The sequence below is a fragment of the Lathamus discolor genome, chromosome 2 (assembly GCF_037157495.1).
Source record: "Lathamus discolor isolate bLatDis1 chromosome 2, bLatDis1.hap1, whole genome shotgun sequence".
Classification (NCBI taxonomy): Eukaryota; Metazoa; Chordata; class Aves; order Psittaciformes; family Psittacidae; genus Lathamus; species Lathamus discolor.
This window is the reverse complement of record NC_088885.1, coordinates 27470457-27493714: the sequence shown is the minus strand read 5'-3', so window position 1 is coordinate 27493714 and position 23258 is coordinate 27470457. Positions and strand designations below refer to the sequence as shown.

The 23258-nt window shown below is 37.3% G+C and overlaps 1 protein-coding gene across 5 annotated transcripts in view; it reads left to right on the top strand.

The window, feature by feature from the left end:
• The window catches only part of THSD7A (thrombospondin type 1 domain containing 7A), a 233163-nt gene that overhangs the window by 26444 nt on the left and 183461 nt on the right, over positions 1-23258 (top strand). For all 5 annotated transcript variants that reach the window (XR_010609876.1, XM_065666221.1, XM_065666220.1 and 2 more), the window contains exon 2: positions 10807-11332. Coding sequence is in view for 4 of the 5 variants with exons in the window: in XM_065666221.1 (XP_065522293.1) it covers positions 11170-11332 (163 nt within the window). In the remaining variant the exon portion in view is untranslated. The remainder of the gene's footprint in view (positions 1-10806; positions 11333-23258) is intronic.

Genomic DNA, 23258 nt, shown 5'->3' with positions numbered 1-23258 from the left:
ATCATTTGTTCTGCCATAGTGAAGCTAATTATTCTCAACACACACTAGCTATGTCAAATTGCGAAACAAACATCAGACTTTGTATGTTGCAGGAGTTAAAACACTATCAGTTAATGAAGAGCATACAATGAATATGATCTCATTTTTGCAATGCAGTTAAAATGAAAGCCATTTGAAGAGCTGTTGCAAAAATCATAATTTAGGGGGAAAACAATAAAGCAAATGTTTATTATCTTTTTTAATTACTTTCTGCTTAAAGGTATGCATTAGGTTTATTTATTGTTTGATTTCAAGTTCTTCATTTTAATGGTTTAAGAATACAGTGGCTAATGGTCCATTCTGACATCGAAGGAATACAATCTTCTGTATTCTATTATATAAAGACAAAGAAACTCATTTGGGGTTGTTTCATTATATCATTTGAAGATCGCTATGTGAAGTTGTAGGTTAACGTAAAAATGGGAGTGTGAAAGAGAAGATGAAACACAGAAAAGAATGAGAATCCTTGAATTTTTTTATTTTATTTTTATTTTTTTTTTTTCAAATGGAGAAAAGAATGAGACTGGGTTTCGGAATTACGTTCTGAAGATGAAATGGCAATGAAAACGCCATTCCCTATTTTAATTTTTAAACATTTTAAATATTTTAATTATTTTTCTTTTGTAAAATTGCTTACAAAGAGAACACTACAAAAAATACTTTCTTTAACAGATGATTTCCTTTAAACTTTCCTGATGCCTGGTGAAAATAAGTTCTGTCCTGGACAAAGACTATAGGTATTTTCTTTTTGCATACATGTAAAAGTGATAGGAAGATTGATTTTCCTCCTTTCCTCCAAAGATTCAAGATATGTGGTTCTTCCCTTTGTCTAAACTATGTATGCACCTAGAAAACTCAGGACATGAAGTCAGAAGTCTGGACACTAACAGAGGCTGGGAACCCTCAGTGCACTTCACTGGTCCCTTCAGAAATAAAAATTAAATCTTGAGAGCTTAGAAGAAGCCCTGTCAAGCTGCATATGACATCAAGAAAGATTTGTATTAGAGATCATGGTAGTCAACTCAGTATAGTTGAGTTTTACATTAAAAAAAAAATAATCTGATTCACAAAGTCAGCAATCAAGAAAGTATTTGTTGACTGTGAGCCAACCAGTTATTGACAGCGAGGGGGGAATTGGTGTAGGCATATGCTTGTTTAAAGTGTTTGACATAATGAATCATATCAGTATAATACTTTGCTATGGCAACTCTGTAACTTTACAGGAGGTTATTTTATTGAATTTTACCTTATTTGAGCCTAAGTGAGGTACAATGTACCCTGCTATTCAGCAACTTTCAATATTTAGAATGTATTCAAAGGCCATACAGTATTTAAACTCCTCCTTTAGGTAAGCGCATGTGCTAGAAGAAGATACGGGCAAACTTCTATGTATGTTGTGGTTATGACTGTGTATTTGTAAGAAGAAGGAAGAACTGAAATGATCTGGGGATTTAATAGGCAATTATCCTCCAAGGTCTCCAAAGCAAGTTGCTTATAATGGTTTTCTAGTAGTTTTAGGAGGAAACAGATTTTTTTTTTTTTTAATTATTTTCTTCATCTTCAGGTAAAATTCTGAATTGCTTGATTTTGTAATTCATGTAAAAATTATTAAAAAAGCTTTTGTGAACACTGAAAATACCTCCTAGAGCCAGTACGTGTGATGGAGACATTAATGTTGGAGTGTATGTAGAAATGTTTGCAGACAATGGGTGGAGGTTGGCCTACTGGTGAGATTATTTCAGCCACATATTATAAGAATTGCCATTTTCCTTTCACTGTGTGGGATATCTCAGAAAGACAAGCTTCTACTTAGGCAGTGATATGTCAGCCGGGCAGCTAAAGTGAGGTGTGTTATATCTATGTTTACATATGGGTGCTAAGAGAATTTAGGCTGACATAAATTGTGTTGATATTTTGTTTGTAAAAGTGATAGATTCAATATGTACATGAAAAATCAATGAAATTAAAGAATCATAAATTATTTTTTATCTTATTTTATCCTATAGATACGTCTAGGAAACAGCTTCTTATGTAAAGTTTGACCTCTTTATATTTAACGTGCCTTATTTTGCATTGCTGCAGCACATTCATCTCGTTACCTGAACTCAGGTTTCTGTTTTGTCAGTGTCATTCAAGCATTGCTGCTGTGGTTTTAAAGTCATGCTTCATTTTTATAGTGCTCCCTACTCCACTTCATCTATATAGATTTAATTTCCTTGTCCCAGAGAAATCATGCTTCACTCATTCAGCTGGATGGTAATAATGGAACTCAATCCTTATCTAGAGGCAACTGCTTTGCAAGTTTCTATGTTTCAGTAATAGTGCAAATGCTGAGAAAACTTAATCTCCTCTGTGCCATTTCTTTCTTCAGTGATCAGTGTATCAAAGTTGTTACATATTCTGAGGAAAGTACATAGATGCAACTGTCTGTTATTTAGACCAAGGTTAGTTTTGAGACTCAAGGGAAAAACTTGTGGAAGTACCAGAGCTGCCACTAACAGTTAATTGAAAAGCTTTTTATCTCATTTTCAGACACAAAAGTATAATACTTACTGGAGAAAACTGGCAATAATGTCTTCTGTCACCATAGGGAAGAACAATGGTGCCAATTTAATGAAATTTTTTTCCTGTCCTGAAGGTGTCACATCACCTTAAGCTTGGTTTGATCCCCCTAGTGAAGCCCTAATTTTAATGCTAATGTTGATAATTTAAAAGATTTTTCAGCAGCTCTCAGAATGTGTTAAGTACGTTGTGCTAAGTATGCAGAAAATACAATTATATGTGGTAGTGATGTCATCTATCTCAGTGCAGAGATTTGACTACTTGCTTTCTTCTTGCCACAGAAATACTGGTTGTCATGGTTTAAACAAAGTCAGCCATAAACCGTACAGCCCATCCACTCACTCCCCCCCTTCTTGCCCTCCCCCTGCTCCTGGAGGGATGGAGAGGAGAATCGAAAAGAATGCAACTCCCATGGGTTGAGATAAGAACAGTTTAGTAACTAAGGTATAACACAAATCTCTACTGCTACCACTAATAATAATAATAATCATGATAAAGGAAATAACAAGAGGAAAGAATACAACACCTCAACACCAGCCGACCAAGAACTCGCCCCACTGCCCCCAGCCAAGCACCGACCGATACCTCGTCCAACCCTGCAGTCCCTTGCCCTTCCAGGTAACTCCCTTACATCCTGGGCATGACGTGCTGTGGTATGGAATACCTCTTTGGCTAGCTTGGGTCAGGTGTCCTGTCTCTGCTTCCTCCCAGCTTCCCCTCCTCCCTAGCAGAGCATGAGGCTCAGAAAGTCCTTGGCCAGACCAAATATTTGAGCAGTAACTGAAAATATCAGCTTTATCAACACTGTTCCCAGGCCAAAAAATGAAAACATAGCACTGCACTAGCTACTAAGAAGGAGAAACATAACTGCTACTGCTGAACCCAAGATACTGGTATCGGAGTACAGGAGAGGATGGTGCTGCCACAGCAAAGGGGGAAGAAAAGTCAGCACTTAGAAGAAGGAGAGGTCTTGTTAACACAACTCGGTTTTGTGGAACTAGTTGTCCATGTGGTTTGAAATGTGTTATGCTTTTATTAATATAGGCTTAGAATCCATTAATTTTGTTGCAATTGTTATTTAGATTTAGTTTTTACATTGTAGTTTGCTGCAGAGTTGACTTCAATAAGAGTGACCTATAATTTTCAATAGGAAGATTGATCAGTAGGAACATGTTTCCTTTCTACCTCCCAGTTAAAACATCTGATATATAATTAAAGTATGATGCCTGGAACGCACTTGTGAATCTTTCATATAAAATGAGATGGTGAAGGATTTATTTTCAGGTATTATCTTCTGTGCTGTAACTTTAATTATAACCTAGGATTCTGCAAAATATTAATGATATAATGTGTCTATCTTAGGGTTTGGTTAGGCTGCAAATAACAGTTGAACCTTGATCGTTCATTTAATAGGTTTTGAATCTCACTTCCTCTTACCCCATATCAGAATGGTGCCAGATCCACTAATCAATTCCCTGAAGTTATACTCCTCTTGTTTACTGTTCTGTTGAAATCAGTGCAAAACACAGTTGTACTTTTGGCTCGCTAAATTATGAATCTTAAGAAATTAACAAATCATTAAAAGCTATTTCCAACTATATTGTGTTTGTCACCACTACTGAGCCTATCCATTTCTGGAAACCATTAAATGTATTGACTAAGTTAATAAAACCCTAATGAAACAACTTACTAAAGACAGCAGCCTTGTTTAATTTTCTTATTAATTTGTATTACTTAACTAATTTGAGAATTGGTAGCAGAATGTTTGAGTGATTTATGACTTGAAAAAGAAGACCAACATTTCCCTCCTTGAAAATGGAAATTGGCTTGTCAGACATTTAGATGAAGAATGATCAATCAATAAGGTTTTAATAAGGAGAAGGTTTAAAATTGACTGAAGGTGGCTTTTGTTTAAGGTGACTTGGTATGTGCAGATTACTAAACTCTCCCTGGAGAGGATTTTCAAAGGCAATAATGGGCACTGATTTTCTTTGTTTATTCCTTTCACTTTCTGTTCCCCTTGCCAGGAATTTCAATACTTACCTCTTCAGTGTGTCTTTGAAATCTCCCTGCCTGTTTCTTAGGTCCTGTGAATTATTCTCCTTATTTGCGTTTACAGCTATCCTTTTTAACTTGTTTTTCTCCAGTAAGCATGTAAACTTACTCATTTCCAGTATAAGTGCATGTTAGGCATAGGGGATAGATGTTCCCATTCATTTTAGAAACACAAATTTCAGACGTATGTGCACACATTGGAGAAACAGAACTGACTTGGAAAGCCCATTGAAATTTTGCCTTTTGGTTTTCTGTTGGAAAATCTAGTGTAATGGGCTTGGGGATAGAAAATTGGTTCTGGCAATTATGGTCACCTGGGTTGGTTTCTCCACTAGTGAAATCTGTGTTGGACTTTCTGAAAATGAGGTAACAAAAGTTAGATTTAAAAAGCTCTGTTCTTTGTGCAGTCTTAATCACATAGGTATACAAGCCGTAGATCCATTTTAAATGGGTTGAAAAAGTATGAAGTAAATAGCATACTGTATTTTCCTGCTATACAGTAAGTTCCACCAGAGGCTACTAAACAGATCTCTGAATTGCTGAGTGAAGATTGAAAGCTGGAATTCTCAACAGAGATGACACTTCCTAACACGGAACTATCACTGACACCTTTGCAGCCAATTCTGATCTTTGGAAAGTTTCTGCTTCATGCAGTCAGCTTTGAAGCCAGTGTAGAGGACAATGTTAATTCACAGAGCTTAAAGCTAGAAGGTAGAATTAGCTCATTTAATCTGACCTTCTGCAGTTCTGGGTCACTACATTTCACCGAGCTATCGATCTTCTTAGTCAAGTAGCCTTTCCTTGGTTAAAATATCAAGTCAAAACTAATTTTTTTTTTTTTTTTTTTTTTTTTAAGATAGAGATGATAAATACACTCTTTTACTAGGTAGCCTGATCCAAAACTAGGCGGCCTCCTTGATAAATTCATTGATTTCTTACTTGAATTCCTCTAGCCTTCCAGCAAGCAGTTCATGATTTACATCCTGATCATATATTAATGTGCCTTTCTCACAAAGAATACTTTCTTACTGTGGATGTTCCATGTCAGGGATGTTGATTGTTACCAACCAAAAGGATCTACAAAAATTCAGCAGCCGGGTGTTAAAACAAACTGAGAAACTGAGAAAAACTCCAACCCTTACCAATGAAAGAATGGCTTAGGAAAACTTCTATATTAAACTAGATTAAAAGCCACACATCTAATACAATCAAACAATAACAACAAAACTCAAAAAAGAGAAATCTGTCCAAGAATTGCTAACTTAATAAAAACAAAGCATTTGTAAAGTCAGAACTAGATGGCTAGCTAGATGTTTGCTGCTTATGCATTCATACAAGCAGAATGTTTATTAATTTTCCAAAAAATAACTTTTTCTTGTTGCAAAGATTTTCGAAGTAATTGAGAAACAGTGAAGAGTTTAAGTATACATTATTAACATATTCTAGTCATTTTACACATGTAATGCTTTCTTACTTCTGCACAGCTCACATACATAAGTCTTAAACTTCCTGATTTGTCTCCCAAATCTGTGATCCAAAAGAATGACATAGATTTAACAAACAGCTGTCACGGTACTACAGTTACTCTGGCAAACCCAAAAATACTTGCGCTATTTGTATGAAAGAGGCAGAAATTTTCTGGGGGTTTTGTTATTTATTTAGTTTTTAGTTAAAAGCTTGAAAAAAGGATGCGATGTAGTATCACTCCTTGAAAGGAGCAAATCAAAGTCTCTTACCTGCTATAGAATTATGCCATGGTCGAGTGTGACACCTAGAGGCCATGTTTAGGATCCCTAAAGAGTAACTTCATCTGCAAGTTTTGCGCAGCAGATTTAACTTTTGATTTAAGGAATGGAGCTGCCCGATTTTGAGAGATGAAGTATATTGCAACATACTATTTTTTTTATTTTTTTGTGCATGTTTAGGATATTTTTTGTGATATTTATCCCTGACTAGTCTCCTTAGCACTGATTAGGAAGGAAAATAGTGGACCATTACTGAGTGTGGTGAAGAGTGAAGAACAAAGCCTAAAAGAGCCCTGTACAGCTTAGTTGAGCATGAAATTCTCAAAATCAAATAAAATTCTTGTAAGTCCTGTCTCAAGAGATTCTTTATAATATATGTATATGTCTTGTAAAATATCTGCAGGGAAGTCAGGTGCTTATAAAATGCAGAGCTGGAAGTTTTGGCCCATGAGTTAATGTCCGGGAATAAAGAGAACAAAAGATTTTTTTTGAGCTGTTACGTGGATTATTTTTAGATCATGGATCCTGCAAAACAAACATACATTTAATGAGCATGCCACACTTTCCTATCTGCTCTAAAAGTTAGGGATGCAATCATATCACTGCATCCCATAACAGAGGATATAGCCAAGGGCATCATAAAGTGGTGACTGAAAGAGATCAATATGTTATTGGATATTGGCTATAATAAACTCATTGTAACTCTAGAACTCTTTTCAGGGAAATAGTTGACTTACTCAACTTTGGCAGCGCTTGTTTTTTCATATCTAAGTGAAGGGAAGAGGTCTTGAAGATAAATCAAAATGGGCAGAGTTCAGATGAGGAGGATTTTGACTTTTCTACACAAGAAAGAAAACATTTTTCATTCTTTAGAATTTGGGTGATTTTTGAGGTATTCTTGTACAAATGGTTTAGTAGGGTACAGAGGCAGGGTTTGTAGAACATCTATGGATATAGAAGAGTGGACTAAAACTTCTCTGAAGATTTTTGGCTTAACCAGAGTCTGTGAAATTGAAGGTGGATGAAAATGATGCTAGACCCACTTCTTAGTTGACTGTTGTTGACTCGAGAAACAAATGTGCCATGTATATGTTACACTTTCTGCACACTCTCTGACTTTTACAATGCATAGAAATACAACATATTCAGGATAGAAAAGAATTCGATCGTGAAGCTTTTATTCATGTAATTTCATAAAAAGAGAAGGGTGCTAGCATGGGACAGCCTGTTAGCAAATGAATACCAGCTGAATGAGTCCGTTTGGCAGGCAGCAGTGGCTAAAAGGTTTATATCTTGTTCTAATTTCTCTTTCCACTAAATAAAAAGTATTACACAGGTTTTGTCTGTTATCCTCTAATTCTTTAATGCTAGGAAACATGAACAGAATAATACCAATATTTCATGGCTCGTTCTACCTCATTTCCATAATGGTCTTTTGAGTTTGTTTTTTTTTTCCTGGAAAAGGAAAAGGTGCTTACTTGTCAATCACTTGTGAGAAGAGTTTACAGACTCACAAAGCTGTTGTGCCTCAGGTAAATAATTGTATCTGAGTAAAGGTTCTACTAGACACATATGTTGGTGCTTTAAGATACAATGCTGACAATGTTAGTGATACGGATACCAGTATTGATTGCAATTTATTTCTGGGCTTTGTCTAGAGGTTTCTTCTCTGAAGTACTTAACCATTTCTTTGGAATGCCTAAGCTGTAAACAACTGATAAATTATGATCATTAGGTATGTATTAGAAGGTGGGTTGCCATCATGGGCTGGAATTAGTGGTTGCAGTTGGTAATTGGGAGGGAGGTCCTGCATTCACTGTAGCAAATAAAAGGGTAAGCTTGTAGTGGATGTGCTGGGATGGTAAAGGCTAATAACAGCTCTCTGGGTGAGGTGTGCTGATGGCAGCTGAAGCTTGCAATCAAGATAAGTTGCCTCTTGTGCCCAAAGTCTAATTCCTAGTGTGGATGTTTCTGCAGGCATTAGCATGCTGTTTTGCCTGTGGTTTCCCTTGCTTTTTCCTTCACTGATTAATAGAAGATGAGTGTATGTAGTGTAGGAGTGATATAGTGTTTGTCAAAACCAACTGATTAGGAATCCTTATTTCTTTCCCAGACACACAAATATACTTGCACAATAAATACTCCCTTCATTCTGTCTCTGTGATACATTTCTGAGTAGTTTCAAACACACTATTGCTTTTTTTTTTCTTTTTTAAAAAAAGGTTAAATTATTAATTTTTAACAGAAAAAATGGTATAACCATAAAAAGTAGTGTGAAAATTTTATTTTTATAACATCTATTTTAGTAAAGTTTTAAAAGTATGTGGTACTATGGTTGCATAAATATAAGAAAATATTTGAGTGTTTGTTTGTGTATGTGTGCTCACCCTCTCTTGTGTTACTGCTTTGTTCTGCTGTCAAAACCCACTTTGATTCATTGAGCTAGCTACATGGATGATCTGTTCCCTGATGATGTTTCCGGATGATCTGAGTCACGTACAAAATATTTTCAGAGGCTTTCTTTGTACATTCATAAAAGTTCTAGGTAGAATCCATCCTTTTTAGTAACCCTGAAAAGGGTGCCTTTCCCCCAGTCACTCTGTAAACTTGATTTTTCCCCTGGCATATAGCTCTAGCTAGAAAGCCAACATTTTTACTCTTAATTTTTCAAAGGAATTTATAAGTTATGTATGTTTTATTTTAGTTCTGCAAGTTAATAAAGCTATTGCCACAGATTTCCTGATGATCTTAAAACTTTTTTTTAAGCCTTTAAATTCTTAGTCTTATTTTTGATAAAGCTGCTGTTATTTTTAGTAGGCCAAATATTCTCAGGTCACTGTATGTAGCATGAAAAAGAATTTGCATATGACTAACTTAACCCTGAATTAATCAGTGAAATTGTTATAATTCTATAAACTCAGAGGGCATTTGGATGTAGAACAGTATTCTGTCCAGTCCAACGAAGCAAAGGCTGAAGGGGTTTTTATGCTTCCTAAAGAGAATACAGACAGCATCATGTAGCAGATGTGAATAAAACGTATTTCCAGAAGTGCTTTAGCTGAGGGTGTAACTTCTGCATCAGGATGCTATAAATTCGTTAAGATCATGGCTTTCTGTGTATCCCTTATCAACCTATAATCTCTTGATTGTTGCCTGTTTTTCAACAGCTGAGGAACAGTAATCCACACTTGCTTATCTCTCTTAATCACAGCCTCATGGTGCTAGAGCTCCCTGAGCCTTTAATTCCCTCTTAGAGGCCTAACAGAGTGGAAAGTAAACAAAGACGAATTTGCAACCTTCAACATTGCTAATTTGCTCTGATGTCAGAATATTTAAACAGGCAAGGACTTGAGAATTATTTGATCACGGCTGATTTTAATCTAATGTATGTGAAAAGGCTGAGTCTGGGAAGGTTGTGCAAAATGATAGGCGTCCCAGGAGAGGCTGACTGAAGGTTTCCTCTTTAAACAACAATAGCTCCGTCATTTTCGAACTCTGGGTCTTGTGTTCTTACTGTGTATTTTTGTAGCTGCTTGTATTTTTAATGAAACTTTTTGAATATGACAGCAGTTTTCTTGAAAATTCCTCGTTTCCCAGTTTATAGGTGTCCAAAACTGCGGTTTTAGGGTTGTTATTGCCTCTGTTCACTGGGTAGTGGAAGGGAGAGATAAAGAAAGATCCCTATTTAAAAAGCTTTGTCTCCACGTTCCTGGATCATCATGGCAGCCTAATGTATCCTGAATACTTTCATGTGTAAAATGATTGATAACTTGATCTTGAAATTACACAGTTGACATTTATGCATGTATACATGTGTACATACTTGCTGGATATGGATAGGAAGGGATGTTATCTTGTATTATATATTACATGCACACTTCATCTACCACAGAGGTGATGCGCTTACACATACATACACGTTACCATATACATGTATTTGTCTGTCCTCACAGCAGATATCTGTATGTTATTACCTGAAACAGATTTGATAAATATGCAAGGCAAGTTAGCAGATATTTTTTATTATTCTTTTTTTTCGCTGCAATTTCTTCCATCTGCCTTCTTAAGGTCTTGTCTATTTAATGCATGTCCTGGCACTTATTTTTATTGTTTACAAAATGGTTAATGCAGCATACGTATTATTATCTGAACCAATGCCTGATGCTCTCTTAATTAATATATATTGTTGTGCTTATATCTGTTCCGGTTGTACAACTTGTGTTTCTGAAGCGTGTCTGATGTTGATTTCTTCTCTTCTTCTCAGTATGTATCATTTGGGATATTCCAGGGAGAGATGTGTCTGGGAAGCCAGCCTTTTCCAGTCACTCTCTGTGTTGCAATTACAGCACTGGGCTATTTGTGTTTCTCCTCATCCCTGTTCCTCTGTGTCTCTCACTCTCTCCAGCTGGTGTGACTGCTGCTGCCTCCCAGAGAAAGATAACCTGCTCAGTCAGCTGGAGCCCCCTGCGGACAGCTGTCTCGCTTTTAGCTGATGGAAAACTGCTACTAACTGCTGAATGGAAGAGCGTGGAGCAGCAACCATACAAGGAGCAGTAGCCGCCGCTGCTGCAGCAGCAAGAGCGAGCAAGGACTCTATTGTTCCCTGGCGTTAAACAGTTTTTCCAATTCAACTGCCATGCACAATAGCAGGAGAGAGGTTTCCAGTCCTCTTCTCCCCAGGAAGAAATTCTGAAGAGGGGAATACTGTTCGAAGAAGGTTTTGTGGTTGTGCTGAGGGTTTTGGAAGGGGCAGCAGGCTGCTGGAGGCATGGGGTTGAGCAAGGGGAGCGCTGCTCTCTGCCGTGGTCCAGGGGTTTCCGCCGTGCCAGCCCGGTGCGTGGGAGTTCTTGTGGTGCTGCTGCTGCTGGGAATCTGGGACGCTCGTGCACAAAGTGAATTTCAAACTTCATCGGTGTATTTGTGGAAGACCGGTAAGTAAGGATGCTGTGGTAACACAACAGTGTAGGGTATTTATGGTTTTATTGTAAGTAATAACCTTTTTGTGTGCTTTGTGTATGAGAAGAAAGTTAAATCTGAATTACTAATGTTTACTTGCAGGGTTATAGGAAAAAAAAATTAGGTCATCTTCCAGGTATCCACCAGCCAAGCAAATATGGCAATTAAACCCCCCACATTTGTGACTCTGTGGCGCTCTGTTATTGGGATTTCTTATGTATTTTCTGTGTCTTATGAGTTTTTTTTCATATATTTTTTAGTAGCCCTGTGTTAAATAGCAAAGGTCAGAGCATTAGTGCCTGTCCACAGTGGGAAGAAACGTTTGTTACATAGTCAGCAACGTTAACAGTGCTCTAAAAATATTGACATTTCACAAAGAAAAATGTAATTCAGCATATCTAATCTTTGTGTTCCGTGCTGACATGTAATATATTCAGTGTGGTAATGGATGGGGAGATGGGATTGTTAAATTTAGGTTTGTTGCACAGTATATAGGGCACGTGAAAGCTAATGATGGATTAGGTGAAATAATCCAAGTGATGCCAGATCTCATAACTAAAGAGCCAAAGGCAAATAGGCTATGTGGATTCAACATCACACTAGATAGATAATTTCTTCTACTTTGATACTAATGAGTTACGTGTCTGTTTTAAAGATTACATAGTCATAACAGTGGTCCAACCTTAACTTTGCGTTAAAAATCAGCGGGGAATTTTTTTGTGTCTATTAATATATTATGTTAATTCAGCACTTTAACAGTGGTGAGTATGTGTATTTTAGTTGTCTAATATGGTTTTAGTCCCTTTTTAAGCAGAGTCAAAGTTTCCTTTAGGAAATTTAAAAATTTAAAGCTATTGCATATTTCACAAGATCTTCAGCAGCTGGCTTTCTTCCCTGTACAGTACCAGGAATAAAACAATCCAAAAAGTAGCAGTTTTATTTAAAACTGCTTTTCCATTAAAGGATAATATGCTAGTAAGAGAGAGTGCAAATTAATCATTTGTCTGAAAAACAACTTCAGGACAGTCTCTTTCCTGGATGGAGGGCCCCAGCCTTCTGCCACAGAAGCAGATCAATTTACAATTACAGTGATATCCTGAATTTTTTAAGAGGCTCCATCTATCCAGCAGCTCAGGGAGGAGATTAAAAGGAAATTCATTTAGACAAGAAGACAAGCTTTCCAGTAACACTGGAAAAGAGAAATCTGAAGAAGGGAAAATCCTTTGCAACTTTCACTTCTGACTGAAAGATGGGTTGCACTATGACAGTGACTGATTTTTCTTTTTCTTTTGAAACACTGACAAATTCAAAACGTATTTTTCAGTTTCACTACAGGTTTGTAAATGTTCATCACACACTTAAAAAGAGATAAAATACGTAAACAGGTTTATGGAAAAGCACAGTGATAATTTAGCATTTTTAGGAAACATTTTGCATTTACCCTAAGTTGCTAGGCATCAGTAAACTTCCCAGCTTTTTATTATGTCTTCATTTAACAATTTAAGGGATGGTATTTAAAAATGTTTAAATAGTAACATAGGTTGAGAATAGTAATAACTCTAGCTAACTAATACTTACAAACATGCATTATCAGTTTGCTGCGGACTTGTTTTCTTTGGGCAGAGTACATGTGCTCTGAAGTCATGTCAGTTAAGCCAGCAAGAAGGAAACTAAGTTGTCTTTTGTTTTCTTTCCCTTCTCTCCCTTCCTGGCAAAGACCACTCTTAAGAAACTTTTGTTTAGAACAGGTATCTAATTATGTTGCCTGATGAAGAGCTGGTTCTTCCTTTCAGCTTTTCTTCTGTGACCTCTGCCCTCTGTTTTGCCTAGGATAAGTATGTTCACGGTACAGTTTTTAATGTAACACCAGTGATTTGATGGCAACATGCTGAAAAACAAGTCAGTATGCCTCTTTTCAAACAATGAATGGCAAAATGCAATGAATAAGGTAATGCATCTGTGTTTGGCTTCTGATTGAATCTTCACACTGTTTTTCTTAGCTGTTTACTGACTTTTGCTGGTTTTTCTCTCTTTGTGGGAGGCTCTAGGAAGTGGATTAAGGGAATCAGTGGTCAGTGATCTGAAAGAATATCTTGAATGGGGTGTATAAAGTTCAGCTAAATTATCAGAGGAAATAATAAAACTGAAATGAACTCATCCAACTCAAATGGTATTTTGCTTTTTCTTCTGTGAAGGAAACAGGTCAGGGGAATGTATGGCTAAGACTATGTCTAGGAAATCAGCTTGATTATACGCCTTTTGGGACTGGTTATGTCCGTTTTTTGAGAAACATACTATTTTTGTATTGCATTTAGTTGGGTGTCACCTTTTGTAAGTGCTGTTCATGACTTGCAAGTGTCTTCTTTATTTCTAAAGATTTTTGAGGTAATATGTCTTGTGTATGCGACCCCGTGTCTTCTATATTGGTTTACGACATTGTATTTTCTTAAGAATGCCCTTGACAATAACCTGCAGGGGTTATGAGGTTTCAGTTGAGGCATTCTTTGTCCTATAAAATAAGAATTGCGGTATCTGGCACAGTTTATTTATAATTTTTTTTTCCTTTTTTCTTTTTCTGGGGGGAGGGGAGTGTTGGCATTTTGTTTTATGGCATTTAGGTTTTTTGTTGTTCTGGGAGCATACAAATTCCAACCTATGGAAACCTCTTGGAGGTGAGGACTTTGTCTATTACCATCCTTCTGTCTACTACTGTAGAATTTTGAGGTGTTTGTAATACTCAGATTAACCATTTTGAGTTTTAATTATCTTTGATTCAGCATGGACAATGTTGTGAACATCTGCTTTCGGCAGGGAGACAGCTAAATGATCTCCAGAGCTCTCTTCTAATCCCCACCATCCTGTGATATGGGCACCATCACTAAGTCATTTCTACCTCTCCAACTGAAGCTGCTTTGAAGTTTTGGCACTTGTAACTTTGTTTTGATCTCTTGTGAGAATTTGCTCTTACGTATGTATGCTGCTATTACATGGTGTTTAATGGTCTTTCAGTGTTTGGAATGGCAATTAGGTGAACAGTTGATCATAGTTACTGGTTACTATGTTTCTTGCCCAACACTTTCATTCTGTTCCATGCAGTCTTGGTGTGTGTGTTTTTTTTCAGATACAAATACACAGCTGGTTTGTTTTGTGTGGTCACTGAGAAGGCCATCTGGTTTCTTTGACATAAACTAAAGCAAGGTCTCCATCTGTGCAGAATACCAGGCTCTTCACAGCAGAGTGATGAAATGGCTGTATTCCCAGAGTTGAATCATGGTGTCTGTTTGAGGGGGAAAACAGCAGGTTTTAGGAACTCATAGAGCAGCAGTTGTGGTATTAAGGGGTGGTGATTCCACTGGTGTGAGGTGGGCACACACTGCTGAGCAGTGGACTTTTGAACTTGAAAGAATCTTTGAATTACCTGTTTTGTTCTTCAGTAATTGCCCTTCTCTGAGTCCATGGGCTTTTCCATGTATCTGTAAGTTTTACAGTGAGCAATGTGAGGAATGCTGATTCCTAAATAGAGACTGCCATACAGTTGCCAATCTTCCAAAATAAGAAGATGCATATTTTTCTTGGTCAGTCATTTCATGATGCAGGCCATATAGACACCATTTCTATACACAGCTGACTTAAGTGTAAGCATTTATTGTCACATCAAAATTCTGCTTTACTTCTTTCTACCCTGTGCTTCGTTTTATGTTAAATCAACCAACACAGTGGTCTGTGATGTGCTCTCAGTGTTGGGTGTAATATCTGCCTACTGTTACTAATACAGTTACTGAAAAGCTGCACAAAATCAGGTTAGATATAAAAAAGTTCTTACTGTGTTGAGGCACTGGAGCAGGTTCCCCAAAGAAGTGGTAAATGCTCCATCTCTGGCAGTGTTCAAGGTCAGGTTTGACAGACCCCTGGGCGACATGGTGTAGTGTGTGGTGTCCCTGCCCATGGTGGAGGGATTGGAGCTAGGTGATCCCAAGGTCCTTCTCAACTATAACCTTTCTATGATTCAGTGATCAGCAAGGTAGATCAGACTGTAAAATTGCTTCTTCTGACAGTTTGAAGTAATTCACATTACACTCTCAAAGTGGAAGATGTAGCATTGTATCGATATCTCTAGAACAACAAAAATCCTAAGGAAAAATCTGGGAGGCAGTGCCTTTACCATCATTATCTCTTTTAAAGACTATTGATCACATCTCAGATAGTATAGATCAGTATAGCTCTGCTGAATTATTTGAGCTATCTGCAGTTGTGTGATACCAAGGTATCACAGTTGGATGTTTTCCCCTTGTTTTTTAAAAAAGGTAGAACTTGTAATAGATTTTCTGCAGGTAACAGTGCCTTTTTAAAATTAAGGCAAAAATGTCTTTGTTTCCTGAAGAGAATAACTATCTGTATTTTTATACATACGTTGTGTCTCAATAGGTGAGAACTTGTCCTTAGATAATAACTTGTTCAACATTTGAGGCAGTGGAGAGTCAAAGGAAAAGTGACAATATGGGTGTAAGAGACATGTGGAAGATCACAGGTCCTCCTAGAGTAGTGGAGGCCAAGAGTGAAACCAATGTGCCAAGTGGACAAGAGGGCTTTTGCAAGCTCTGCAGCCCAAGAGGTCTCCTTAACCTCTTTCTGAACTTTTTCGGGCAGCAGCATCATCTCTGTGTGATTTTTCCTTTTTCATTGTCTTGGGAAGAGGATTGCCCAAGGGCCTCCTACTTCCCCTGAAGAGCCTCTGGACAAATGTTTTTGCTGTTTCAAGGTGTTAGTGTGGGATCTTGTAACAAAATCATGCTTCTTCAGTGCTTGATATGAACTTGGGTCTCAACCCTCCCCTGCTTTTTTAGCCTCTTGGTTTCCCACTTACCTGTGGAGTAGAACAAACACAGCCTCTGTACCATCGCATTCTTGTCTGATTTAGAATTCATACACATTCCAAGGCCCAAATCTAATTTTAAAAGAGTTTGGTGCCACAAGTGGAATTGGAGAGAAGAGGTTTTCCCACACTTCACCTGAAATTCCTCTTCTAACACCTTTGGTAGCCAACAAACATAAAATCACAGAACAAAATGTCCTTATTTTCCCTATGTATGTCTCCAGGACTGTCCTTATTTTCACAGGACTGAGTGTTCCTATCACATTTTAATGCCTTAGGAAGGCAGAAGTCCTTCCTAGGACCATCAGTCCTGAAGGCATTTCAAAATGTGTCTAAATACACAGTGACAGGAATGATCACAAGGGAAGGGGGAGAGAGAAATTACCTAACCATCTCTCTGCTTAAAGCACCTACCTTTCAGGGGTTGTGTCAGCTTGTTTGTTGAAGCTGTTTAATCATACAGCAGAAAACTCCCCATTTGCTTCAGGTTTTTTTGTGGGTTTTTTTGTGTGTGTGTGGGGGGGGTGTTGTTTGGTTTTTTGTTTGTTTTTGTTTTCCAAAACCAGAGTAAAGGATTTTTTTCAGTAATCACAACTTGAGACTGGAGACATAAGCCTGCATCAGTAAATAGAAAACTCCCTATTTTAAAGAGATTATGAAGAAATGATCTGAAGAGGCAGATTAGATGTGGAGACCTAGGGAAAATGCTAAATGAGAAAAGATGTTTGAACTTGAGGCCTGACTCTCAGGAAGGGAATTGGCATGTGATGATACGAGAGAGCAATGAGGACCTCTTCAAGCGAAAATAGAGCAATAGTTACGGCTTGATGAGCTGGTACCTACACATCTTTGAGGAGGGAGACGGAGAGGTCAAGATCTTTAAACTGTCAATGTAAAAAGTGTTTTTCAAGATTCATCTTTTTGATTCTCAGGTCTTCAGCTACAGAATAAGATATTACTAAAAGCTGCATTTCATTGGCTTTTCGAAGAATAAAAATTATTGAAGCAAAATGTGCTAAAGATGCTTTACTGTTACCTGATTGATTTAAAATATAAATGATCCTCCAGGACTGAACGTGGTTAAGTGTTGGTTACATATGCCCTGCATGCATTCATAGTAATTAGAGTTAGAATTTATCACTTCTATTGCATTCTGTAATGTGCATCTAAGCAACCACACTGTTTGCTGTCTGTGTCTCAGTTAAATCTGACGTTTATGTAGTCAAATGGGGCTTGTCAATCTGTGACTTGAATAAGGAAATATTAATTTTCATTAGGCATGTTCATCACTCTTGCTCTTTGCCCTCATTTATCAAATGTACCCTTTCAGGTTTTTTTTATTCAACAGAAATTATGTGAGGCAAGTATTAAGTGATCGATCAATGCAAAATGTTTTTAGTGCACCCTGACAATAAAACACTTGGCAGAGATGCAGAAAATAGTTGCTTTAAGGAAATTATTTATAAATGTTTTTTAGTAATCTGTCCTTATTTAACAAAATCAGAGCAAATATTCAAATATTTGAAGAAAAGATTTGTGCTGCTGAAATTCTTTTTCTTATGTGGTTAGTTTGCTGTAGCTGAAATAGGAAAATAGGAAAAATTGTGGCTGATATTATAAGCCTCTAGTTAAGATAAACAAGTAATATGCTCTGGGCTAATGGTTGACTACACTTGTAGGACAGCATTTTGAAGCTGTCAGAAAAGTGGAAAATGGTAGTTGATCATCATGTACCGATAGCTGAGAATGTCTGGATTGTTTTTAGCAAGTGCCCTGAAGTGCGTATGCTAACTGGATCAACTGAATCCCTGACCTTACAGGGATGCTGGGATAAGAGAATATCTCAAAAGCTATGGGTTGTTTTGTTCTGTAGGCTGGCTGCCCCACTGTTGGATTAATTCAATTTATTAGTTTCTTATAGACAGGTTTAACTTTACAGTTCTGTCGTGGTTTAAACCGATCCACACAGCTCTTCCACTCACTCCCCCCCTTCTTTCCCTCCCTCTACACCTGGAGGGACGGAGAGGGGAATCAAAAAGAATGCAACTCCCACAGGATGAGATAAGAACAGTTTAGTAACTAAGGTATAACACAAACCACTACTGCTACCACCAATAATAATCATGATAAAGGAAATAATAAGAGGAAAGCATACAACACCTCAACACCAGCCGACCAATAACTCGCCCCACTCCCCCCAGCCAAGCACCAACCAATACCTTGTCCAACCCTGCAGTCTCCCAGCCATTCCGGGTAACTGTCCCTTACATCCTGGGCATGACGTACTGTGGTATGGAATACCTCTTTGGTCAGTTTTGGGTCAGGTGTCCTGTCTCTGCTTCCTCCCAGCTTCCCCTCCTCCCTGGCAGAGCATGAGGCTCAGAAAGTCCTTGGCCAGACCAAACATTTGAGCAGCAACTAAAAACATCGGTGTTATCAACACTGTTCCCAGGCCAAAAAATGGAAACATAGCACTGCGCTAGCTACTAAGAAGGAGAAAAATGACTGCTACTGCTGAACCCAGGACAAGTTCCCAACTCTACCTGGTGTTAATGTCTGCTTTTAGTATGGTCATTGTCCTGGGTTCAGCAGTAGCAGTCATTTTTCTCTTTCTTAGTAGCTGATACAGTGCTGTGTTTTTGACTTTTGGCCTGGGAATAGCACTGATAACACTGATGTTTTCAGTTGCTGCTCAGTAATATTTACGCTGACCAAGGACTTTCTGAGCCTCATGCTCTGCCAGGAAGGAGGGGAAGCGGGGAGGAAGCAGAGACAGGACACCTGACCCAAACTGACCGAAGAGGTATTCCATACCACAGCATGTCGTGCCCACTATATAAACTGGGGGCAGTTACCTGGAAGGGTTAGATCACCGCGCGGGTTGGGTATCAGTTGGTGGGTGGTGAGCTGTTGTGTTCTCTTCCCTTGTTATTTCCCTTATCATTATTATTATTGGTGGTAGCAGCAGTGATTTGTGTTATACCTTAGTTACTGAACTGTTCTTATGTCAACCCGTGGGACTTGCATTCTTTTGATTCTCCTCCCTATCCCTCTGGGAGCAGGGAGAGGAAGGGGAGGAGTGAGAGAGCGGCTGTATGGTTCTGAGTTACTGGCTGGGCTTAAACCACAACATACATCCACTCAGTTGTTCAGATCTCAGAAGTTTATATTTTAGCTATGTAACTCCATATTTAACAGGAAGCCTCATTCACATAATATATAGGCTAGTATTCTGAAAGACAATTTATAATCTATATTTTAGGTAAAATTTGCCATGATATATTGCATATTAAACTATGTATTGTGGCTGAGAAAGTAATTTCTGAGGTTTAGGGCGACACATGTATTTATTCTGTTTATTGAAGGTTCTTTCCTGTATTCACAACTTTCTTCATTCAATGTGTATTGTTTTTTTTTTGGTTTTTTTTTTTTTTTTTAAGTTTTTTTTTATTTTTGTTATTGTTGCTGTTGTTTTGCTCTTTGTTTTTTCTTGTGTTCCTCTGTTGTTTGTTTTCTGTCCACAAACAAGTTTTCTTCATGTGTTCGGGCTGGGAGACCCTTTTCTGGATGTATGTCCAGACAAAATCTTCATTTCTCTTTCTTAGACTAGTGAAGCTGAAAAAAACCCCCTAGGGTTTGTTCTTTGGGTGGGTAAAAGATACGTTTAAATTCAGACTGACAGAAGTTGAACATCCAGTTGTTTCATGTGGAGCCTCAGACGAGGCAATGGGCTGGCAGAGCCTACAGTTGGAGACAGCAGTAGTATTGACTTCTATTTATGGATTTCTTACATCTTTTTATGTCTATTTCTGTCTACTGAGGCAGAAAAAATATATAGAGTTACTAAGATAATGGAAGAATTGGAAGATAAGCATATCTAGAAACCCTAAAAAATTCACATTGTTTGGTAAAAATTTTCATAAATGATCACAATTAAAATAACTACTGTATTGGATATTAAATCTCAATCAGAAGTCAGTGTAAGCAGTTTTGCTACCACTAGTACAGATTAATCTTCCCTAGATCTCCCTTATTTAATATTTTTTACATATGAATGCTGTATAGTGCTAAACATATCAGTGTCTGGGATTTCACACAAAATCCAATAGACATTTATTGTAGCAATCAGCATGTTCTCAGCATTAATTAGCACTGTGCATTTTAGCACAGCTGACATTTCTGAAAGTTGTCAGTATCCCACAATAGCTGTGTTGTTTTATTTTGGTTGTTGTTGGTTTTTTTTGTTTGTTTGTTTGTTAATTCACTTTATTTTGTGAGCATTCCCAGGTTATTTTGGCGGTTTTATGTGTGGGGGATAGACAAGGAAAATCTGGTGTATTTGCATGGATTCAGGGAAGGAGAGACATTAGATATTAACTGGCTGAAGTGGAGGTTTCTTGTGTGATTGCTGGTGGCCGGTGTTGCTGGGAACACAGCAAGCTTTCCGATGTCCAGATACCACGAAGAATTTTGCATAGGTATTTTGAGACAGGGAGAGAGATAATAAGTAACAGTTTTGTGTAGACTGTTTATATTGCCTGAAGTGAGTTTAAGGATATTAATTGGAAATTGTTTCTGATGTAATGAGAGATACTTAAACATTTTAAAGATTGATGATATCTGCTAATCCAATGAGAAATTTCTTAATGAGGTACATTATTACTTTCCACCTTCTGTATTATGCAAAATGAAATGCTTATATTAGCAAACAGTAAAATCGCTCCCCTTATGTGTGCTGGGGAATAGCTATTTTACCACTAAGCCATTAGAGAAATAGAGACTAGAACAGAGAGAGATTGTTTTATAATGACTTTTGGTTGTACAGTGCCTAGCACAATTGAATTCTCTTCACTTGCTGCTGTTCCTCTGTATTACAGCTTTATGCAAAATGACATAATTAAGAAGTGTTAAAGATGCTGTTTACAAAGATAAATTATTAATATTCTAAAAGAGCATTCAGATAATTCCAAATGCCAAAAAATAGTTTAAATAGCTGGTATCAAGATGCTGTACTAGTTGATAATACATGAGAAAATTATTTTCATAGGAAAACAGTATTATGAAAAAACTTAGAAGCAGGATAGTCTGTGTAATAGTTTCAAAATGCATTGCTGAGAGAAACTGTCTTCAGTAGTAAGATGGTTTTAAATGTTACTTAGCATTTCCACATTTACAGATTTGGCAGTCATCCCTTCTTCTATTTGCATGTAGCAAAATTCTTGTTTTGAATTTTGATATGAATGTGCTTGATTATCCTAAAGGATCACTTGTGTTGTGTAAAGTTTTGCTTGTTTTGCAGTTTTCTACTGGCGGGTTGAATCAAGTGTACATTGTGATGAATTTTGTCCCGTTTTACTCTGCTTTACTTGATTTTCTTGTGATTTTTTGTCAAAATAATGCCCCAATTGGGGAAAGAGGTGGAAGAAGATGGTAAAAGCCATTACAGTAACATGGCTGATGTAGTTACATCTTGCAACAGGGAACATCGAGTTTTGGTTTTTTGGTTTTTTTTTATATGCCATTATAAACTAGTACAGAGGTTGGATCTTGACTTCAGTGTCAGCTCTACAAGCAGCATACAATTCCCAAGAAACTAATGCTTTGACACACTTGTAATGCCATATGGAAGTAAAACAGGATGTCATAGAAGAGATTAGGACACTTTGGAAACAGGAAGAAGTTAACATGGGTGGAGAGTACAAATATGTACAAATATGTACAAATATGCATGGGGAAGCAAACAGCAGCAATTTTCTGTTGAATACAAGTGTTTAAAATAGATTTTTAACTAACATGAGTTTTTGTAATGCAACTGTCTGGAGGCTGGTTTTGTGTGACATTTCCAGCCATACATATACCTGTTTGTGTATCCTTGCAGGTGTAATATTTATCTGATGGTCTAAAAAATTACTGAACAAAGCTGTATGGATCTAATGGCATTACCTTGTAAAATACATGTAACAGAAGATTACCTAGGTCTTCAGTATCAGACTGAAATAGTACAGCTTCAGTTTGTCGGCACAGCTAATAACAGAAGTGTATCTTTTTTATATACCACTAACTTATTTTAAGAAATTCCAGTTTCACTGCTGCTGCTTAGTTTGCTGTTTTTAAGAGGCATACTGAAGGCTGTCATTGAAATAACTCTTTCTTTTTTTAACTCTAAATTAAATTCACAGTCAGTGTTGTTTTCTAGACAGCAGCATTAGAAAGACCAGTTCATTCCTGTAATTTATGCTTGGTGCCATGCAGAAGATAATGAAAGGAAGAGGATGGACAGTGATAAAGCAACCGATCACACAAGGAAGACTTGTGGTCTTTAACTTGACGTGGATGAATGACTTGTAGCTCTCTATATTTCAAATGGATATATGAATGTCAACAGTTTACGAATAGTTCATGCACCTGAACCATAAAGCTAGGAAACTTGAGTTATTTTCTAGACTATACTTTCATGTCATCATAGGAAGCTGCAGGGAGAAGTCTGTAGTCTGTGCTGCACAAAGGTGAGTTCTCTGAAACTCTGCAAAGTGCATACTATGACAGGTTTGTATAGGTGATTCACAAATTTACTAGTGATAAATATTTCATTTCCTCCCTCTGTGTTTAATACTTTAGGAGCTTTGTGGCGTAAATCAAGTATATGTTCTGATTGTAATAGAGTCTTGACTCTTGTTATAGCACAGATTTAAGCTATTTATCAGATGTATTACCAATTGCATGTGATGAAAGTAACTACATTTATGATTTTGTTATAAGTGTGTAAGACAGCTTATTTTTGTGATAGCATCATTTTTGTCTTACTCTAGCTCTGCAAGAAGTTGCTTTTATTGCCCTGGAGACATTGTGTAGTAGATACCTTCCCTTAACAACCTCTGAAATTGCAAGATTACATGCTTCATAGTTTCTCCTGGACAGTGTACTGTTTAGTTTCTGTTGTATCACAAAAGTAATTGCCTTTAAGGTTCAGGTTCCAAAACTAAAGCTAAAATTGGGTGGTAAAGATTTTACCTTTTGGGTGCAGAAGT